The sequence below is a fragment of the Scatophagus argus genome, chromosome 19 (genome assembly GCF_020382885.2).
Source record: "Scatophagus argus isolate fScaArg1 chromosome 19, fScaArg1.pri, whole genome shotgun sequence".
Taxonomy (NCBI): domain Eukaryota; kingdom Metazoa; phylum Chordata; class Actinopteri; family Scatophagidae; genus Scatophagus; species Scatophagus argus.
Genome location: NC_058511.1, coordinates 9997280 through 10020397, shown reverse-complemented (window position 1 = coordinate 10020397; position 23118 = coordinate 9997280). Strand labels below are relative to the sequence as shown.

Sequence of the window (23118 nt, the reverse complement as noted above, 5' to 3'; positions counted from 1 at the left end):
TGTTACACTACGTGTAAGAACTATATAAATAGGTGTTCACTCTAACGTTACCTAGATCTCCCTGGTGGTCTAGTGGTTAGGATTCGGCGCTCTCACCGCCGCGGCCCGGGTTCGATTCCCGGTCAGGGAACACAATTTTTCTACTTCATCCACAATACTCTTCGTTTTGACGGTCTTTCTCAGATCACAGACACGCCTGTGAATTGCGGTGCAATAAATAACTGTAATTATTTACTAACGTCAAGACCAACATGTAATTTAATACAATTGCTTCACCGCCGTTTTGAAATGTAATTGAAAATAACAAGTACTGCTTCGTACGTTTTAGACTCACATTCAAAAGCAAGATACTCCATGTAATGTTTGTCTTTTTTAAATTGTACTTTTCCGTTGTCGCATTGCCTTTCCTAACTTTTTAAATGATAAAGGCTGAGATAAATTGCCACAGACTGACCTTCTCAAGCTTTTAGGTTTTGTCACGTGTTCTTGTTACCTATTCATAGAGTTTCACTTTCATTAGAATAATATTTTTAAGGTCTGAAGAAAAAAAATACAGTTTAATTCGTGTAAAAAATAAGAAAAGTCTTGTACTTTTAATAATTGACAAGTGATTGATTGAATAAGTGATTAAACCATTCACCCCACACTAAACGCATGGGTGAAATACGCATTAGTCTACCCTTGACTTTGTCACCTCTTGACCACCTCCAGAACGATTACGCAAGAGTACCGACAGGTGGCGACAGTTCATCACAATTAGAAGAGGGCCTGTTGTATTAGGTAGGTAGAGCAACCCATGAAAAAGTGTGAAAAATATTGCACCTTAAAACAGTGCCCTGTGACCTTCATGAGCTTATTTGTCACTACATGTCAAAGAAAAGAACAAATAACATTCAAAACAGTGTGTTGAAGCAATAAAGATCTCTTGCTAGCATTTCCCACAGAGAAGACGGTGTGTATGTGTGTGCGTATGCCAACTGACAATATTCACTAAATATTTGTGACATCAACTTGAATGTAATTCTTATGTAAATGTAGTGCAATGGTTTCTGTCATGCCTTCCATTACAACTTAGTGGAATTGAACCTGTTTGAGATAGAGAGCAACAAGACAGAGATAGTGTGAGTTTGTGTGTAACGAGGGTCTTGGAGAGCTCTCTAAGGTGGGGAAAGTCAGAGATCCCGGCGGTAGGCCCTCTGATTGGACAATGCGGGAGTTAACCAGTTCCTGGCTGGCTATGTATCTTGGCAGTTATTTTGACAGGCGCTATCATTGTGAGAGAGCAGATAAGTTGTCTTAGGGATCGCCATGGCGCCGGTGTGTCCCTCCTCCATCCTGTTCAGACTCTCATCAACCCCTCTCTACCCCCTCCTCTCCCTACCCTGCTTGAAGCAAGGGATTGTGGGAGACTGTTTAGTTGGGAGCAAGGTTTGTGTTGGCAGAGACCCTGGGGCTCTGGGTATCATCGCCCCCCTTCAGGACCAGCAGAACCTTCAAATGACCATGGTGACAGCCACACAAATGTCACCGTTCACCGCTTGCCCTTTGTTCCCTTTCCACATTTCTAATATATTTGTTTTTATGTTTGGTATTGCAAGTTATCTTTGCTTTTCTGTTTTTCCTTCCTGGAAGCACAGCTTTGAAAACACAGAAGACAGAAAAGGAAATCATGTTGAGGCAGTCGGAGCAGGGCAGCTTCACAGAAATTTAAGCACGTAAAAAAAAGAAAAAAGAAAGAAAACCCAAGGATGAGCTGTAGTAAACTTTTGACTCTTTACTGAGTAATGTTTTCAAGATGTGGCTTTCAGACAGGGCTATAATAATAGTCTAAGTCCATCAAATCTATAGTGCCCTGGGTCTCCCTGTTATATATGATCTATGTAGTATACAGGTTTCATACAGGTACTCATTTCAGCCTCTGATATTAGAATTTTTACAGTACTGTCCCATTATGGCCCACAAACAGCTTGGAAGCATTACAGTGTTTATTGTGTTAATATTACTGTTACACAGGGGCATTCAAGTCCAAACACACTTGTGTTGAAAGGGTGGGGGTGTTTAAACAGTCAAAATGGCAATAGCAGCGACTAAACTCTCTGTCATTGTATTCAGTGCCCCGTTTTGCTAAGGCAGTGTAAATGATGAAAATATCTTGCTTATATCTTTTTAGATTGTTGTAGTCACAAAGATCTGACCCAGCACAGGCCTTGGGGAGGTGTAAAATCATTTCCCTCAGACGTCATACACTTCGAGCGTAGACTACAGTTACTGATAACTTCAAGTACAAGAAGCTGCAAAACCTAAACATTGAAAAAGGATATGTCACACAAATGATAATTCATAGGAAATAATGGGAACTGTAATTCATTGTAACGAACAAAACCTGCAAAACAAAAAATAAAAAAAATGCAGCTTTATCTTAGGAAATTTTCCATCGGAGGATGTTTTTATGTGTAGAGAAAATGCTGACAGACTGTTGTGCAATAAACACATTGGATCACAAAATATTTAAGTGGGAGTTGTTAATAATGAAGTTAGTGACAGCACCTGTTAAATAATAAAAAAAAAGAGTCCCACTTGGAAACCTTAAGAGCCAACAGCCTGACAGACTGACAAACTTCTGCACTGAGGTTATTGATGCAAGAAAGAAAGTTAGAATTTCATTCCAAAAGCCACTTAAACTAAAACTGATGTTTCTATTGCCTACCAGTTTCTATATAGCTATGAATCACTGAATGCATATAAAAATAGATGCTTAAACACAGTCACAGTGTTAGAAATATTTCACTTATTTTTGGCTTGTTCCACCTTTTGTTGTTCAGTCAGTTCATTGATAACTAAATTAAAACGTTTTGTGCAACACAAACAATTAATTATGTCAGTGTAGAGATTAGTGGGCCTATCTAGCTCCACAGCTACAGGAGAGCTAACATTAGCTTGCTAATATGTAACCTATTTGGGATGAAGACATAAAGGGACACGGTTTACACATCAGACAGGACTCTTGATTAAAATGATGTTCAATAACAATGTTTTTTTAAATAGTTTTTAATTCACAAAAACAACACAATACACATCAAATTACAAAATCATATGCTAATAGAATTACTAAATTGCTGTGTTGCGGGCAGTTCAGAGCCCAACCGATTTGTACCTTAGCCTCCTTAAATCTCCTGTCTTTTAAATGAATAGTTTGACATTTTTGGATATTTTATTCACATCACTCTTTTGTTCCCCCCCAGCCGTTTCACCTGTTTCCAATCTTTATGCCAAGCTAAGATAACCTGATGCTAATTGAAGAGTCAGAATTACCATAAAGACACATGAGTAGTATTCTCATCCAACCCATGTGGGAGCAGGATGTTTTACATCATGTTTTCTAAAGACTTGAGAATCACACCTCACAAGCTTTAGTACTTTAGATGTGATGGAGACTCCGTTGGTGGTCTAGGAGAGAGTGACTGAAAGACCACCTTCTACGTTACCATGAGGTTAATGACCCCCCCTAAACACACGAACGCGCGCACACACACACACACACACACACACACTGACCACTTGCACCAGTCAGTTAACAAAGACGGAGAAGGGAATGAAAGTGATGGAGACATGGCTTGAAACACACTCTATACTGTATACCATCCAGTGCCACTACACCTTCTGTCAATCTGCCAAGTCAGCTGAAGCACTGCAGCCATGACCTGTGACCCAGGAACTGAACAGCAGGGGAAAGGTTATCAACGGCAGGGTTTCGGTTCTTAAAGTTAAACGTCCAGACAGTGCAGGAGCCACACCTCGAGGAAGGAGCACACGGTGTAGGAAATCTTAAGGAGAGATGGACATAAGCTCTATGTCGCCCTCTCAAACACACATGCACACACACACACACACACACACAGACAACCTCTCATCTGTGTTTTTGATCACATGGCCGTGGTAGGGGAGCAAACAGTGCATGGTTGTTTACCCTCCTTATCAGTGGTGTTGTAACAAGTAGAAGAACACACAAGCTGACCTCAGCGCAACAAACCTCACCCTGCCCTGGGCAAATGCAAATGCAAAAAAAAAAAAAGTTTTTAAAAATCTAATTCTATAGATGCGTACATGTTCAGTACCCAGGTATTCCTCTGACATTTAATAACCTTGCTTGACATACCCCAGTTCATGCTAACAAAGGTCTATATTCCAACACCATTATAATGAGTACAGATCATGAACTATTAGCTAAGGTCGCTAATAAATCTCCTCTGATCTCATCTCCCGTAAAAACAGACTTTTCCTGTACAGTAACCATCACGTTTCAGAAGAAAAAACACAGTCACTGCTCAATATATAAGTAAAACTATGAACCCCCCGCCCCAAATGTGGGCCAATAAATAACAGCTATAAATTCCTATATGTACTATGACTGCTCACTGGATTGTGCGATAAGTCAGCTTTTCATGTATTGCAAAGGTAATATTCCTTTAAGAGGCAAAAGATATAAGGGCCATGTTAGAGGTAACTTGAGTGTGTGCTTACTGTGTCTGAGTGTCTACATGTGCACGTCTTTTGATGTGTGTGTTTTCGTGTGTGTGTATTCGTGCACTCGTACATATACACTCCCACTCTCACACTCAGACTCTGGTTAGTCCAAGCCAGCGCCACATCAGTCCATCATCAGAGATATAGCTTGTGGTTAGATAGCAGGTCTGGCGGCGCACAAGACATTTTGTCCACTCTGTCATGTTTACTTATAATGATAAGCTTTGATGGATCCCCCTCTAGCTATAGACGGGACGGTGTAACGCACACACATACGCATGCACACACACACACACGCATGCTTGTGCACAGCGTGCCACACATGTACAGTACTAGAAAGGCATAAAACACACTGACAAATTCCAAATAGTAGCAATAATTACCAATTAAAGATAAGTATCTTTAATTAGTATCTTTATTATCTTTAACAAAGAGCATACACTTAAATAAACAGATAAACAAAAGCTCTGAAAGACTAAATGTGAGACTTTGATGTTGTTCTGTTTCACGCTCATCCAGAGGACAAAAAATACCTTTTGATTTTGATCTATGGAAGCAGCTCTGAGTTTTTAGGGTACAAAAGAAGGCCAACAGGCTGTCAAGTGAAGGGAGTTGCTGTGTTTAGAAATGGATTCCTTGTGCGATTTGTAAAATCTAACAAAGCAGGGCCCGTGAGAAATATTCCACAAGCCCTAACTTTTTAAATCGTTTCAGCATCAACGGAATTTGGTGCGGCCTAATTAAAGGTATTCTATAAACTCCCCATTTATTTTGGGCTAAATCAAAAGCTGTCTTTGTGCTCCTCGACATTGCACTCTGTGATCTGTTGGTCTGCCTGTATAGTGTTTCCACTGGGTCGGTTTACTTTAGCCTGGCATGTGGCCAGACCACAGACCGGCTCACTCCAACTGCTCTGGACCAATTAAAAAGACTAATGAGACCAGTGCTTATCATGTCACCCAGGGAGCTCATCTGGGAGAGGAGGGGGGGCACCTAGACAGGCAGTGCGGCAGACTACCAAGAGAGAAGAGGACTTTAGATATGCCATTGGTTGGAAGGTGATCACATGATTCATGACTTAATGACTTGCTTCCCCAGTATGTAACACCATCCGCAGACGTTTTTAAGTGGTTTAATGTCACCCTGCTGTCTTGCTACTTTATCTTTTAGATGGAGAATGCAAATTTGGGATACAGTGAGTCATGGCTGAGCGCTGAATGAGTGAGAAATCAGTCAGTGAAGCAAATATGGCTAAACGTGTCCCTTTTTTTAAAAAAAAAAAGTTTTAATATCCTCTTATCCGGTATTAAGAGCAAAGTCCGTCGTAATGCCAGATTTGGTTCTGATCTTTCCTTCAACTGCAAACTTGTGAATTAACATATTAACTTCTGCTGCTGCTGCCCCTAACTTTCACTGCTCCCACTTGTTAACATGCACAGAACTTGTCCAGCAGACAGCAGCTGCGTGGTTTTCCAGACATTGAGCAATGTCGTATACCCAGGTGGTGCTGACCACATGCATGTTTGTCCATACACTTAGATTTGCAAGGTGTTTATACCTCAGGTTTATTTGCTGAAATGTGTGATGTGTAGCTAGAAATTGTATTGTACAGCCACTGTATTTCTGCTGTTTAAGGCTCAGTTGTATATTTAGAATAGATTTGATGCAGACACAGACTCAATAGACTCCTGTACTGAGCACTGGAAGAACTGCCTGTTTGCTGCCTGTTAGAATTAAAACAATTTAATAAAAACATCCCGTGCATATTTTTCAGGAAACCTCTTGATAACACTACCATATTACCAATCATTTCTTCACACTGAATCCTCAGAGAATTTAGAGTTCAAACTGTCATGTGCAGCCAAACTGCATTTCTCCTTTCTCTCTCTTACATTCACCTCTACTCCCAGTCTCTCACTTATTTTACAGTTATTTACACCCAAGAACGCCACGGCCACTAGTGAACATTGGGGAGTGTGGGTGTCTGACAAAGAGAGTGAGAGAAAGTGACGGCAGAAGGTGGAGGAGGAAAACAAGCAACTCAGAAAACAAAGGTCTCCTTCTTTTACCGATTCTTATTTTACATCTCGCCCCCTCTTCTCGCTCTGTCAAGGCCACACTTTTCTCCCTCCTACTTTCTCGACCGAGGAGAGGTCACAGTGAGAGAGAGAGCAAAAGACACACACACACACACACACACACACACACACACACACACACACTGCAACCGTTACAAATCTTCTCCGCCTTATCGAGGACAACACACTGATAAGCGTGTCTCCACTCCCCATCCGACAGATCCATCTCTGAAAACATCTGAGACGCACGGAGGAAGACGTGGAAATATATGTGTGTGTGTAACTGGCAGATTGATGGTTCAGTTCACTCCCATTACTGTAAGTGAGTCAGACGAGAAAGATTCAGTGGATGTAACGATGTCGAGGGATGATAATTAACAAGGTTTAGATGACCCGAGTAGTTCTTGCAGGTGTGTGTGTGTGTGTGTTTGCACATTTTGGGAGTGCTGCACCTGCGACTAATGATGTGAAACTCGCCAACTTCGACGCTCACTCCCCTCACGTCAAACTTGCACCTGTTGACCCGTACCAACATTCTCACACACACACACACACACACACTTTACAGATTTTTTGGCGTGACAATAGCCATTCCACCACTCAGGGCTAAGTGCCTCCTTAACCTAGTCTTAGGCAATTAATTCCCTAATTTTTCCTCCAGTGAATTCATGTCTCATGGACTAATTCCAACCCTGACATCATTTGTAGAGATACGTGGGCTGATGAGCATCACATAACCCCAGCTTTATCTTCAACCTAAATGACAGTTTCCTTCTCCACATAATATCTGTCATATGCAGTTTTATCAGGCCGAAAGGGTGTCTGGGGAATTGATTTCTTAAGAATGAATTTGAAAACATGTGATTTATCATGCATTAAGTGATCCCCTGAACTTGTGCTCTTTGTTTTTATTCAGTTTCAATCAGTCACTGTGGAAATATTGTGACAAAAATAACCTATTACTGTAACTTATTAGCTTACAGTAATGCTGCCGTCTTGGGACGTATCTGATGCAACAAGACACGCTCTTTTTATAGAAGTGGATAAAGCGTTCAGACGTTTTGATAAACAGTTCACTAATAGCACAATTTGTATTTGCTGTGGACGAGATGTTTAAGTTAGAAAAGAGACTGCTGAGTCTATGAGGGCATCTTGCTGTTTTGCAATATTAAGAACATACATGCAAGCAAACACAATAGATATAGACATTAGATATTCATTTGTCACTGTGCAAGATGTGCTGTAGATACACTATATAGACAAAGGTATTGGGACGCCTGACCATCACACCAAGAGGACCTTTAAAGATACTGCATTCTAGACAAATAGACTAGTAGTCAAGTATAGTCAAAAATAGTGAAGTTCTTCTATGTCAAACCCATCCAACCATGTTTTTACGGACTTCGCTTTGTGCAGTGGGGCACAGTCATGCTGGAATAGAAAAGGTCCTTCAACAAACTGTTACCACAAAATTGGAAGCAAAACAGCCCCATAAAGAGGTGTGTCTGGATACTTTTGTCTACATAGTGTATATGGATCAGGATTTTAGAAATGCTCGGGCCACAATGAGTCAACCTATAAATCTTTGTTTAAAAGAAAAAAAGGCATATCCTGTATAGTCAAATTTAAACATTTTTAGTATAAAAAATACCAATCTGAGCTTTAAAAAATACTCACAATATGTATTTTTTAAACTACACTGTTTTTAACTATGTTCTCCATCTTAAAAAAAAAAAATCACAGAAAGTGTGAGTGCTTTCACGAATCAACTGCACATCCTCACCTCTGTACGTATTTTCGTGGTGGACGTGCGGGGCCACTGGGTCGACGTGGGCTGGGTCTGTGGTTCCCACAGCCTGTGTGGAGGCAGCCGCTGCTGCGCTATCAGCCTCCGTCTCCGGCCCCCCAGCACCAGTGGGCCCCCTGACGTCAGCCCTGTCCTGATAACGGGGTCCGCAGCAAGCAAGCAGCAGAGGGGTGGGAGGGGGACTGGAGATGGAGGGATGAGGTGGAGGGAGAGTGGCCAGCATGGAGGGAAGGAGGGAGGGAATGGGGTTACACTAACAGAGCCAGTGGTGGATAAGACCCTCAGACAGATAAGACAGAGCAGAGTGTGGAGCCTCTTTTGTTTTCCACTGCTCCTCCTGTCTGGTGGCATCTCCCCTCTCCTCCTCTCTGACTATTCCCTCTTTTTTCTGTCCTCTTTTTGTTTTTTCAGAAGCAACCAATTTGTCAAACATTTCTTCTCCAACACCCCTCCTCTCTTTGTGCAAACAGAAATATTCCTGTTGTTATCGGGGTATGTGCGCTATGACCGTCCCTGAATTGAGGAACCTTTTCTCCTCTGGCTTCCTCATTGTGTTTTTGTTTTCTCTTACAGTGTTTTGATAGAGGGAGGAGCCATCCTTTGACTGACAGCAGAAGAAAGCTTTCAATGGCTATGACACGTTCTCACACTTCTTCTCTCATTCTTCCTCCATCACACTCTGATTCTTCTTCTTCCACCATTTTGGCTGCCTCTTTAACCCTCCCTGCATGAACTCTACATGAACCCTTCAAAGACACCTGAATCCATTGTTTTGATGATGTCACCTCACCTTTACCTAACCTGAATCTTAGCAATAACTTGCCCCCGCAGGTACAAACAAATAGCTTTCCTCCCCACCTGCCACATCACTGCAGCTAAGCCCCACGTATCAGCATATTAAACACTGTCTCTGCGTTCGTGTGTGTGTGCGTTCCCTATTTGCTTTTCAGGCCTTTGCTAGCCTACGGACTTTGGCCACTGCTTATCACAGGGAGAGGTCCTGGGATCCCTGAGTCTTCACGTCTAAAAATACACTCGCGATAGCTCACATACACACACACTCTCTCTGTATCATGGGGCATCCCACTCTGAGGCAGATATCCAAACAATATGATTGGTCAGTGGTTGATTTTGGAGATGGAACAATGTGCGCAACACTCACCTGATTCTAATCAGTCAGTCCCAGAACTTCTTTTGGATTTTTCTCAATTTTATAGTCGTCGTTTGAAGCAAGCAACACCCAGGAGTGGAATTTCAAGCGTCAAAGAAATATTTGTGTGAGTGAGCTGGTTAAGTAGCTTTACAAACAGTGGAACCCATCGGAACAAAAGAGGTTTTGATTATTGAATTCTTATCATCAGTAATTGAGTGTTGTGTGATGTGTTTGCGCTGCTCTTCAAACAGTGTGAACCAAGAGTGCTAGTTGGCACTTGAGGCCATTACATATGAGAACCTGCAACTGAGGAGTTAATAATTTATTCAAAAACAAAAACACACACTTCTGGTTAATGGTGTGTGTGTGTGTGTGTGTGTGTGTTGCTGAAGCCCAGGTGTCTCCCCAGAGTGACTCCCTGACCTTACCTGGTCAAACACACTTAATCTGCAAGCATAACATACAAATACCTTAGAATAACATGCAAATCCACACAGTCGCATGCTTACACAGACGTGAACATGATCTCACAATTTAATTTACCTAAACAACTCACTTAAACTTGATCAAAAAGAAAATGACTGAAGTTTTTAACACTAAAAGTGAACCAGATCACAAAAATGGGCCACTTTATTGGGATATATACTGTATTATATGAACTGAGGAGAACAAATCAAAAAGATCTGAATCGAATTGAAAGAAAGTTTACATATTTAAACATCAGCTTAAGAGCAGTAGACTCATGGCAGTGGTCAGAGACAGAGACATATGTTGAGAGTTTTAATGTTCCTCCTGTGGGACAATTTGGTTTACAGACAGCTGAATAATACTGTAAAAACAAATAAGTATAGAAATGAATGCAGAAATAGAAGCAAATAAGGTTAACATTAGCGTCATTTGTCACTAAAACCATTCAGAGAAGCAGAGAACAGGGGACAGTCACAACTGATAACAGGCCAAACTACATTTTCTTTATAGAGCCAATAGCTAATGAAATAAATTACCTTTTTTTGGTGCAACAAGTGAAATTGTGTGCAATGTGCACACCCTCAGATTTGAAGGTCTGGTTCAATAAAGTCGAACTTTCAGAAAAGTCAGCTGAGGTTCATCAAAGAAGAAAAAAAGGATGAATAAACAATCCAACAGGAACACAAATCAAATCATAATCAAAGCTCTTCATGAGTCCATTTGACTGACGCTGAGCTGATATCGATTAGCACTGTTTCACTGTTATCACGATCACATGAGTGGATCCAAGGTGATCAATCAGATCACATACAACAAGACAAACAGACGAGGTCAGCAGGAACAGATGCAGACAAGATGACAACGTTCTGCTTACTTTGCAAAACAGCAATGAAGAATATCAATGAGTACAACTGAGTGACTGATGTGTGTGTGTGTGTGTGTGTGTGTGTGTGTGTGTGTGTGTGTTCCTGGTATTCTGCTTTCTGGGTTTTCCTGCTTCTCCATTTGAAGTCTTCTTCCTGGAGCCAGGAGTCTTCTGGCCTCAGTGTGTGTGTGTGTGTGTGTGGATGTGTGTGTGTGCGTCTGTGTATATGTGTGTGTTTGTGTGTGCAAGGAAGAAGGGCCAAAGTAAGTCACCGACCCCAAAAGATTGAGTCTCTACTCCAGCCAGGACGGGGACAGTTTTCCTGGTGCCTCGGACACACACACACACACTCACACACTCACACACACACTTTCTACTCCAACAGCAACAGTCTGATGCTGTCCGCTACATACCAGCATCTCTATCTAGTCCCTCAACCAACACCTCTTCATTCATACACAATGAAAACACACACACACAATTACACAGAATGATAAACAACACACACACACACACACACACACACACACAGACTTTTCATGGGCTCTGGCCTCTGTCACTGTCAGTGATACAGCCTGGCATGTGCAAACACACAAATCAAAACACACTCTGTACTGTACAGTAACATGAAGAGAGGATGAACTCAGATTTTTCGGGTATTTTTGTAAACTTTTCACCCATTACGTTCTTCATGTAATCTCCACGTTGTTGGTTTTTTATTTTTCTTGCATGCCACGGTTTTCCTTATTCACTTTGATTCGGTTCGTCAGTGCCAGTTATCTTTTTCAAGCTGAAATCTCTGAAAAGTTTCTTTGTTGTTCACAGCCAAATGAATTTCTCGTTCATTCAAGCAAACTGCATGTGTTTTGGCACAAAGAGGAAGTGCATTTGTCTACTACTGACACAGTGACCACTTGCACGTGGCTTATTGATCGAAACCGATGAGTTCATTCTCAGTGAAGTTGTCGCACTGCTCGCTAATTCTGCACTATCAGATGCAAAATGATCCATTCAGTTATCAAAATGTATCAGACAAGCATGTATAAATGTTTTAGATGTATGATATCTAAAAAAAATACCTGCAAGGTGACAGAAGTGAATTTGGAATCATAATCAAACCAATCATAATTTTTTTTCTGTTTACAGAACATCTAATACATTGCCGCACAAATAAAGTTACTGCAGACTTACTAATATGCATTTCCTTTTTAGGTGTACTACTCAGTGTGAGACATAACAGCATTCGACCTAAAAGAAAGTGACCTTCTCGTGCAGGACAGTAAGCAGTGAGTGTCAACAAAAAAAGTAGGACAAAACAGCTTATATATATATGTTTGTATATAAGAAACATTTCCAGGGTTGGCTGCCATGGCAGAAAAACAGCTGAACACTCTGACCTGCACGGCTCACACAGTGACAAAACAGCTGTTCATTCATTTGCCGTTAAAAGCGCTTAGAATTTAGAGAGTATTAACGCTGTTTCAACAAAATGAGGCAAAGCAGAGGAGAAAAGGTGTCTGAAATCCTTATTTCAGTCCAGTCCTAACCGGAGCCATAAAGTGCTCTCTGACGTCGGTGCGACGTTGTACCCTTACAGGCCAACAGGGACCCACACCTTGATATTATTAGCCACCAATCAGTGGTTCTGTTATCAGCCTGCAGTTACACATTGATGACAGTTCCCCATTTCCACTGAGGCAAAACTGCACAATTCGACTTCTACAAGAGAGGGAGGGGAGCAGAGAATCAACTCCACTGAATAAAGTTATTATAGATAGATAGACAGATAGATAGATAGATAGACAGATAGATAGATAGATAGATAGATTTTAGAATTCTTTATCTTGAGTACCTCATGTTCACAGTGTGCTGACAAGTCACAAGTGTGGGCTCTTTATGCGTTTTAAGTCTACTTAAAGGTAAATGCCACAATTTTACACACGAAAGTCTGTTTACAGGTCTTGGGCAGTGCTGCTGCACTGGTGAGAAGAGTTGTATGGAATTTTGTTGTGCCCCACAACACATGACACACCTGAACTTCTGACTGGTGGTCGTGGTTGCATTGTGATTAAAGTGGGCACCAGGAAGAAGAGCATCCCGAGTAAAAATGACAATATCTCTGCTTCCATTGCATCAATTCTGATTTTTTTAACAAAAAAAAGAAAAAAGAAAAAGAAAAAACTGATAAAAGTCAGTTCACATATAGTCCTTTGGCGAGTCAGGGGATTTGTGTGTGTGTGTGTGTGTGTGTGTGTGTGTGTGTGTGTTTCTTTTTTTTTTTTAAATCAATAGAGGATGCATTTCCTCCAAGCATACAGTTGATCTGATTGGTCATGTAATCAGGTAATCACCTTTCACAAACACTTTAAATGCATTGCCTAAAAATTGAAATAAAGACATTTGTACAAGGAGCAAGAAAACCACAGGTGAGATTAATTATACTAACGATGGCTCCATTCCATTTAGGAATGCACTTGAATGGAATTGAGTTATAATGCATGCTCTTAGTTACACCTGTGGTTTTCCTGCTATGACAAGTCAATTAAAGTGTCTGCCTTAAGAAAGGTGCATTGAAACTACAGCAGAGTCTGCGATGCCTTTTGGAAAAATGGACGGCAAAGTTAAACACACACACACACACACACACACACACACGCACACATAATTCAACGAGCGGCTGTGTGTGTGGGAAGTGGCTGCACAATGAAATGGCCTGGTGTGTTTACGTTCACGGGTGTTGATGACAGGTATAAATCTGTCCTCACGGGGACAACAGCGGCCGGAGACTTCCGACTAAAGGCGAGCAAGCATCCAGAGCCATCCATCATATTTGTCATGAAAAAAAAAACAAAACAAAAAAACAAAAAACAAAAACCACCTTCATGTTGCTTTTAAGAAATGCAAGTTCAACACATGTGCATGGAAACCAACAAATCAGTGAACCTCCATTCGCCATTTTAATCGCTGATTTATTTCTATAGGCCTTCTGGATGACTTTGTGGAAGAAGGACTTACTTGTCCCGATTGATGAGACCACACGGTTAAATAATATGTCATTAATTAATCACGTGTTTATAAATCTAACATATTTACAGCCACCCCGAACATACCTACCGGTTTTGTAAATAGATTTATTCTAATTTAGGAATATTTACAACCTACGACACGTTTGCAGAAAAATATTAGGCCTGCGTTGTAAAACTTTAAACACCAGGCCTGCTGAAAACGATGAGCTCCCTTCAATATAAAAGCTCCGTAAACGCACCGGACTAGTTAAGTTATTTTCTCGGGAATTAAACTGTCCATCATTAAGACGAAAACCGAGATTATCTCAATGGCCAACCGATTATTGTTATTATTATTATTTTGACAAATAGCGCATGTTTTATCCGATGCTTCATTCTAGATTAACGAGAAAAAAAAATATTTGACAAATGATAAAGACTATTGATATTTGGTGACTGAAGCCTTCGGTTCCTTCCGTAACGTGGAAGAAACTCAAGGAGCCTTAACAGTACGTATCACCAGCTAATAGTTTAAAAGTCGCTTTAATGTTCAGTATTCAAAACGACTTGAACTGCAGGTTATTTAAGATAGAAAGATAACAGAAATAGAAATAGAAACTGATCGGCTTCAGCTCGACTGAAAACGTTCATTCGTTAGTTTAATTCACAATTAAGCTATTATTTACATATTTAATTTGGAGGGTTGATGATTAATAAAATCCAAAATAAATACACTTGATTAAATTACATTCAAAAGCACAACAAAAAAGTTCGTTTATGCAGCTCAGAGCCGCAAAGACATAATGAGTAAAAAAACAAACAACAAGGTTCGTTTTTGAAAATGTCTGGTAATGAAGCCACCGCAGAAATTCAATCTGCATGGCCGAGTTTCTGTAAGATTATCACGTTTAATTAGATTATTTTTTCACACTTTTCTTCTTGATTTGGGGGAGAGCGTGTGTGTGTGTGTATGTGTGTGTGTGTGTGTGTGAGAGAGAGAGAGAGAGAGAGAGGTGATAACTGCTGGATCACAGCGCAGTCTCTCACTCCTCCTCCTCCTCCTCCTCCTCTTCTTCTTCCTCCTCCTCCTCCTCCTCTCTTGTGGCTCCTCTCTCAGTTTATTCTTAATTTTCTGAAGCGGTTCCTTTGCTCGACTCTTTCTTTTACTCAGGACGAGAGAGCTTTTGCGGATTGTATGAAATCACATATTTTGGGGTTAAATACTATCAAAAACTAAAATACAATCCTGTGCGTAACTGCAGCCACACTCTCACTATCTTTTCTATCAACACGGATGTCCAGTTTCAAGGAGAGGATATGTATCAGGGCATAATGACAACCAACCACGGACCCCCTTCCTATGAGGCTGGATTTCTCCACAACGCTTCGGCTGGCACCTCTCCGGTTTACGTGCCCACCACGCGGGTCGTCACCCCCATGATCCCGGCGCTGCCTTACCTCCAGACGCCCGGCGCGTCGCAGCAGAGCAGCCCCGTGGTGAGCCACTCTGCGTGGGCTCAGCCGGGTGCCGACTCTGTGTCCTCGTACAGTCACGCACCGGTGTCTCCGCGCTTCGCGTTTTCCACCAGCCCGCCTCTGTCCTCCGGCGTGGCCACTGCGCGGGACGCGACAGCTTCTTACACCAGTCCGCTCAACATCTCCGCCAACGGGAGGGAACACTACGGCGCCCGGAGCCTCAGCGGGTCGTATCACAGCCCCTACCCGGCATACGTGAGTCCGAACGTGGGTGGGACGTGGCCGGCGTCCCCCTTTGATAGCCCGGTCCTCCACGGTCTCCAATCCGGCGCTCCTCCTGGCGCAACACGGCACCCAAACATAGGTGAGCCACAGGAGATATAGTTTATATTCTTTTGAAATGTTAGCATTTACTGGACAAAGGCCTGTTCTGCTTTTTAAAAAGGTGTTTTGACTTCTTGAAATGTAAAGAAAGTCAAACTGTCAGCTTCACTGTCGCCAAAGGGAGAACAACATGTTTGTTTTATTTAGACTATGAATATTTGTCATGGATCGGTGAAGGGTTGGCAATTACAGTAAAATCAATGGCCATAAAAAACACACACGTGGACAAGGGGAAAGGTTGCAAGTCCTGTCTGGAAAAAATAATATATATATATATATACATATACAAAACAAAGCAAAAACAAAATTGCACTTAAAAAAATGGCCTGTAGCAGAAATTATCTCCTTAGACTAATCCAGATAAGTGCAGGGCTGAAAGACAGAAACACGCTAGAGTGCATTAATTTAAAAGGTTTGAAATAATAAATAAATCAATATTATTATAACAACCTGAAATACAAGGAGGTTAAATGCATTTCAGTTTTGTTTTTTTTTTTACACATCTATAAAACTAATTCTTGTGTGTGAAACGAACATATGAGGCTGGACGTCCTGGAAAGTCAAACTTAAGGCCTTTTGCTTTAAAGATGCGACAATAAGCTGCTGTCCATCACATTTCTGCAGCACTAAAATTAACGTCAAATTTAAACGCAGCAGGACGTGCGCGTGAGCTTTCCCTCATCGCGTTTGATTACAACCACACAAAAATATAAAAGAAATGTAGAAAGTTGTAGCAGACACACGAGATGAGTCGATGCCGTGATATTCATTAGACGGATTTATGTCTCTAATGATGTTTGGCACACATTTGTTTTTCGATAAACAAACCCAGACTATTTTTTTTTCTTTGGCTGCTTTTATTCCTGAATTCTCTGTCGGTTTAACCTGCCTCAGACTCGTTTAATCGTGCTGACGGGTCAGTTGAGAGTCTTGGAGGTGAGATTAGTGGCTGCTGCATGGCTGCATTTTAATTGTGGTGTTATCACACGTTTTATGTCGGCTTTACTTTGGCTATTAATACATTCAATGTTACTTTTACACTTACGAACAACGTATTGATTTCAGTGAATGGAATTAATGGATGATAAAGACAGGAATTCTATAACATTTCTATTTCAGGGGGCTTTCAAACCATTTTTATGCAGGATTTCCTGAATAAACATGCAGTCAGATTGGCTGTTTGTAACCAAAGATACCAACCCACGAACAAGTTTTGCATATTTTTATGAATCAAAGTCACATTATTGGAGTGATAGCAATTAATTTTTAACCACACCTGAAGCGATAACACAGACTACAGGTTTATGAGTTGTGTTTGTCTGCATGTGGTCTCATTATGGGATCAGATCTGATTTGATCTGAAGTTGTGTTTGGGGAATGTGAACTCGATCAGGAGCACAGGATTCGACTGAGGCGTCCCTTTTCTTAGTGAGGATTTACAGTGAATTCTTCCTCCTCTGAAAAGTCCAAGTCGGCTTCAGCTTTCTGTCCCTGTGCCAGGAGTGAATCTGGCCTGAGGCTGCAGGCTGCAGGCTGCAGGTTGCACTCTGGACTATCACAACTCATTGATTTTGCTTAGCTTGACAGTCTTTCCTTGTCTGTGACTTGCACCTTGTATAATCTACATTACCAATCTGTGTTGTATTTACTTCACGAGTTTCTCCTGTTGTGTATGTCCTCTGCAGTGCTGATGGACGTCTTTTCATTCACGTTTTTCATTTCCACATTTGAAGAAGCCATATGTTCTCACATCATCATGTAATTCACAAGCTAATATGATGGGCTGGATCACAACATGGGACTTATTAATAGCATCAAATTAGCAGTTGATCAACAGCCTGATTACTCCCTCATTTATAAATATCAGCTAGTCTTTCTGTCTGTCAGTTAATAAGCATGTGACCAGACTGACGGCAGTTAAAAATAGTTTGCTGGGTGGTGATTAAACACTGTCATCCACGAGGCAAATCTCCTGTTTGATGGAGCAGGGGAAAGAGGAGTTGTGTAAGAGTGTGACGGACCACAGCATTGATCCACTCTGACCTCCTCGTCTGATTACGGTCACACTCCACTCACAGAGTGGTCTGTTCACGGGGAAAACGCTGACAGTCCTCACCTCATTGTTTTACAATCACATCAAATTAAATCTAATCTCGGTGTTTAATTAAAGGGGCCTTTCAGGCACACAGTGAAAGGAGAAACTCCCTCAGCTGTGAACTCACTCGCCTTAAAGTCACTTAGAGAAGAAATAAATCATAATAAGAATCTTATTATGATGGGAAATGGGAAATAGAATAATTCCTGCCTTTTGCTGAGGAACTCCTGTACTTCTTTATAACATCTGAGATTATTTAAATGTCACAATCAAATATGAGCTTTTAATTAAGTCTTAAGTCTGTCTTATTTTTGATCTAATTAATGGCTTATAAATACCCTCTGTAAGAAATTAAATTATCAGATGTTTAGTTTTATCACTTTCTGATATAATCATTCTGTCTTAAATGTTATCTTTAAACTGCAAAATCTTTTTTTTTTCTTTTACACTTGTGCTATTCTTGTACCCACAGTATAACCCTTTTATGATATATGCTCAGGATAAATCTCGTTATTTAAGTTTATAATCCATCATATCTGTATTATCAGAGCAGTGCTGAAAGTTAAACACGTCTCCCTCCTCACGTCACACACAAGAAGCCTCTGCTTTCATCTCAGCCATCGAACAGAAAGAAAAGCCCACTAATGGCTTTAGCGGTAAAGAACAACTTGAGAAGAATAAGTCAATACAATACAAGCATATGCATACTTTTACTTACTAAAAAAGATTTATTATTAAAAGCGAGCGCACACACGCAAATAGCATCCAAATTAAAAGTAAGTGTTTTACAAACGCATGTAGGTGTGTATTATCAGTAGATTATTATTACTGACACATTAATGTGTAAGCAAAATTTTACTCTCCCCTGAATTTAATCTAAATAATTAACTAACTTAATTTAAACTATTTCCTATAGGCCTAACTGTTGGCTTACTGTTGGTTTAATTTGAGACAAAGCACCAGATTTCACAAACTTACCTTTTGTTTTTCCTGCCAAAAACAAATTATAAAGCAACTAGACCTGGCAACTAATATTATGGAGTAAAAAGCACGGTATTTTTCTCTGAAATGTGGACTAGCATAGAATGAGAATATTCAAGTAAAGTACAAGCATCTTAAATATTTTTGCCCCTCGGTTATTTTACTATATTTGGTGCTTGTGGGGTTTTGACAGTTCACAAACTGCAGACAAACTCTACAACAGTTTGTGTTTTTTAGCTCCGATGCTTTAAGTGCACATATCAAACATAAATAGTGACCACAGCCATCAGATAAATGTAGTGGAGTATAAAGGAACAATACAAAAAGTATGACATCTAAGTAAAAGGAAATATTCAAGCAAAGCTAACACAGACTTGTGTTCAGATAAAGCCGAGCAAATGAACTTTGTTACTTTTAAAGATTGCCACTGTATTCCCTCATTAACGTCTTTTTTTTTCACCTTTGTCCTCTAATAGACTTACTACTGCTGGGGTTTTCAAACTGCGCTCCGATAAAGACACGCACTGACATCTATGCAGTGGAAAAAAAAATAAACCTCCATTTAGATTGAGACACGGACGCTGCAGTATTTCTCTGGTGTATTGTCTTGTGTTGCTGCGTTGTGTTGGCTACAGCTGCTGCCTGGCTCAAGGTTAGCTCGCTCTGCCGTCTTTGTTTTGCTCTCAGCCTTGGAGGAGGCCTGCATGTGTATCAGTGCCATTCCAGTTACAGAGAACAGATGGAGGCCAGATTCATACGATGTGAAGAAGAATAACAACCACAGTTAAAAACCCAACATGAGCTGATTCAAATGGGACTTTTACACTATTTCCTCAAGCTATTCGAAGTGCGACCTCATATATCTGATAGACATTGTTGCCCGTGCTGCTGGTATCTCTGCTAAAAAGGCCAAGCTTTCACTTCCACGCCGCAGATTGATGTCTCCTTCGCCCTGAGCAGCTAAGTGGTTCTTGGGAGATGCTCTGTCATGTGACAGATGAGAGAGTGAAGACTGCATTCATCAGATGTCATGCTGTCTGAGAGAGAGCGAGAGATGTGATAGACAAAGAGTTTGAATATGATGGAGCTCTAGTCCATCTCTATTTCCAGCTGGCTCTTTATCTCGCGGGGAGCAGTAAGATAAGGGAGGGATTCCAGGATGCTGTGTGGGGCCTTTAGCCTGCGCCTCCTGCTGGAGTAGAAACGCCACTGCGCTCGATAATTACCCTGACAGTGTCAAAAACTGTTTATTAAAGGAGGGTGGAAAGAATTTTTGTGGCATGAGCCCAGCTGGAAGTTAACTTCTCCAAGAATCGCAGAAATGATGAAGCTCTAATATGAAGTAACATGTGGAGATGATGTAAAAATCAATCTGAGTTTCTTTCCACTGGCCGACAATAGTAGCAGAAACTCTGAGTGGCACTTGACAGTTTTTCTCAACTCGTTGCCAAAACAGACTTCAGCTTGACCAGGATGCTTTGTTTAAGTTTATTTAGAGGAGTTCTGGAAGAATCTTTTCAAGCCTGAGTGTTAAAGAACTTGTTTTTTGCTCATAAAGTGGTGGAAGAAGTGCTTAATTAAAGTGTTTATTAAATGGTCAGATTCTGCTGTGTTTCAAGCTGACTTGAGTCACAAGTCAGCTAATAAAGGATAAGCACGCATTAACAATCCAAACATGACCCATGAAGGCTGTAACTATGACCTCATCAGTGTGGGGAACAAATCAGACTATTTTTTCCTGAATTAGTTTTTTTAAAAAGAAGACAATAAAGTTTGACAGTAAAGATTACGGTAAGGAAAACTTATTGTATTTCTTCATCAGACCTGTTTGATGACTTTGCTGAGGGACGAGAGTGTGTGAACTGTGGGGCGATGTCGACCCCCCTCTGGAGGCGGGATGGTACCGGCCACTACCTGTGCAACGCCTGCGGACTGTACCACAAGATGAATGGCATCAACAGACCGCTTATCAAGCCTCAGAGACGGCTGGTGGGTGACAGTGAAGCAGCACAGCGTGTTACATACATACAGCATGTTAAATGGATGATAAATTCGCTTACAGCGGAGGTATTTATCTCTTTATCCTTCTTTATTTAACAAATATCTCTCTTGATATCTTGTGCATATCTTGCACACTGCAGTCTGCCTCAAGGAGGGTGGGCCTGTCCTGCACCAACTGCCACACCACCACCACCACCCTGTGGCGACGAAACGCAGAAGGAGAGCCGGTCTGCAACGCCTGTGGCCTCTACATGAAACTCCATGGGGTGAGACAGAAAGTGCATCTCTGAGACGGCTGAATATAATCAGCTTAAACACATTTTTCATCGTAGCGTTCTTTAAATGAATCTGAGATCATGTTTTGCAAAGAAAAATACACACAGAACATCTGTATGCATTGACAAAGTAAACGCATATTTAATCACCATATTGGTGCTCCAGTGCAAACCATCCAATGATGATTAAGTCTGACCTAAACTTGTCTGGTGTAATGGATGGCTACTATCAGAGCCTCTGAATGTTTCAACTTTTTAACCAAATGAACTCTGAGCTGCTTGAAAAAGAGATGTTTTAATCTCGATGGGACATAAATCAAGCTAAAAAAATAAATAAATTAATAATCAGTCAAGAAAGGCATAAAAAGGACAACCATTTCTGCAGATTCTGAAAATACACTTTTAGAAATTAGTTGAAAAATGTTTTGAGGACAAGATACTTTATGTCCATCCATTTCTCGGCCATGTCCTTCTCCCTTTTTTCCCCTTCACCAGCCTCCATAAATGCCATCTCACTTAAATCTACTTAAAGTTATTCCTCGTTGTCTTGACAGGTACCACGACCCCTGGCTATGAAGAAAGAGGGGATCCAGACCCGCAAACGCAAACCCAAGAACCTCAGCAAGTCCCAAACTGGTGAGCTTCAATGCCCTTACGATCATCATTATTCTATCAAGGATAAACAAAATGAGAGATAGAGAAAATCTGTCTCATTAATAAGATAAAGCAGCAGTTGCCCAACTTCATGGAGTTCGAGAGATTTTAAACAAATCCTGAGCAGGAAAGCAGAACGGCAAATTGTGGCCTCACTGTCTTATTTTCCCCTCACCAAATGAATGAGGGCTTTTCAAAGTATGTCATATGTGAGGATGTAACAAGGCCCACTCATGTGTGTATTCTGTCTGTGATGACCTCAGATTTGTGCTCCACAGGGACCCCAGGCAGCGAGGGGACTCCCACTCCGAGCAGCACTCCCCGTGCCGCCTCCGCCGCCACGGAGGAGCCTCGCCAGATAAAGACGGAGCCCGACACTCACAGCTTGTACACACACCACAGCACACACGCACAGGTTGGACACCTTTTCAGTTCAATGTCAGACAATATTTATATCCAAAATTGCTTTTACAGCCTTTGATAGTGACAGCAAAACAGACAGAGGCTGTCATAGCTCGTTAAACTCAGCTTGAACAGTCTAATAAGTCAAGAAAAGCATGTACACAAGGAAAAGAAAATGTGAAAGTCCTTCTCTATGCTCGCAGTCATGACAAAATTGCTGTACCAGCCTTCTCATCCTTTTCCTCAACATCCCGTCTAGATTTCAGCCCTGCCAGCCTACATGACAGCTGAAGGTGGGGCCATTCCTCTCAAGGTGTCCCCTGGGGGCCACAGCGGGTCCTCTGGCTCCAAAGCTGAACCCTGGAACAACCTAATACTGGCATAGAAGACCTACAACCCGATATCTCAAACCAACCTGTCTATACTGATTAAACTGTGCTGAGAGACAGCGGTCTCCAGACAGCAGAGTGCCGCTCTGGATGCAGATGTTCCCGCAGCCCTCACACCGTGCAGTGCCTTCAGTTCAACGCTCCGGGACAGATATGCAAAGCACCACAAAAGAAATGGAGATCTTAAACAGAACTGCACAGAATCCTTGAGAGGACAGAATGGAGTTTGTGTTAGACGATCATTAAAGAGCAGCGCTGTGATTAAATACTCAACAACTCTTGAAAAAAAGGTGAAAAACCTTTTTGTGTCATTCTCACCTTTTCTACCAGTGCAGGGGCATTAACTGTTTGCCGAATACTGTAAGATAAACCAGTGACACACTACAGCAATGATCAGAGTTATATTTATTTCAAGATGTTTGTCTTGATTTTCATAACGTTATGGACAATTTATCATAAAAGGATGGAAACACAAACAGCACACTGTAATGTCAAAAGTAGCACCATGTCGCAGGTGTAGTTAAAGGGTCACTACGAGTTAATAATAATAATTTTTAAAAA

General features: G+C 41.2%; 1 protein-coding gene and 1 non-coding gene across 3 annotated transcripts; both read left to right on the top strand.

The window, feature by feature from the left end:
* The first annotated feature begins 58 nt into the window (after positions 1-58).
* trnae-cuc lies at positions 59-130 on the top strand. The gene has a single exon. It is a non-coding gene; the product is annotated as a tRNA-Glu (tRNA).
* A 15004-nt stretch (positions 131-15134) lies between these two features.
* Positions 15135-23109, top strand: gata4 (GATA binding protein 4). 2 transcript variants are annotated; one of them, XM_046372951.1, is made up of 6 exons: positions 15135-15740; positions 20659-20825; positions 20978-21103; positions 21667-21748; positions 22045-22181; positions 22428-23109. In XM_046372951.1, the coding sequence occupies exons 1-6, from the start codon at positions 15218-15220 to the stop codon at positions 22551-22553; spliced, it is 1161 nt and encodes a 386-aa protein (XP_046228907.1). In that variant the 5' UTR covers positions 15135-15217; the 3' UTR covers positions 22554-23109. The 2 variants fall into 2 exon arrangements, with proteins under 2 accessions (XP_046228907.1, XP_046228906.1); XM_046372950.1 differs by having other exon boundaries at positions 22030-22181.
* The last annotated feature ends 9 nt before the right edge of the window (positions 23110-23118 follow it).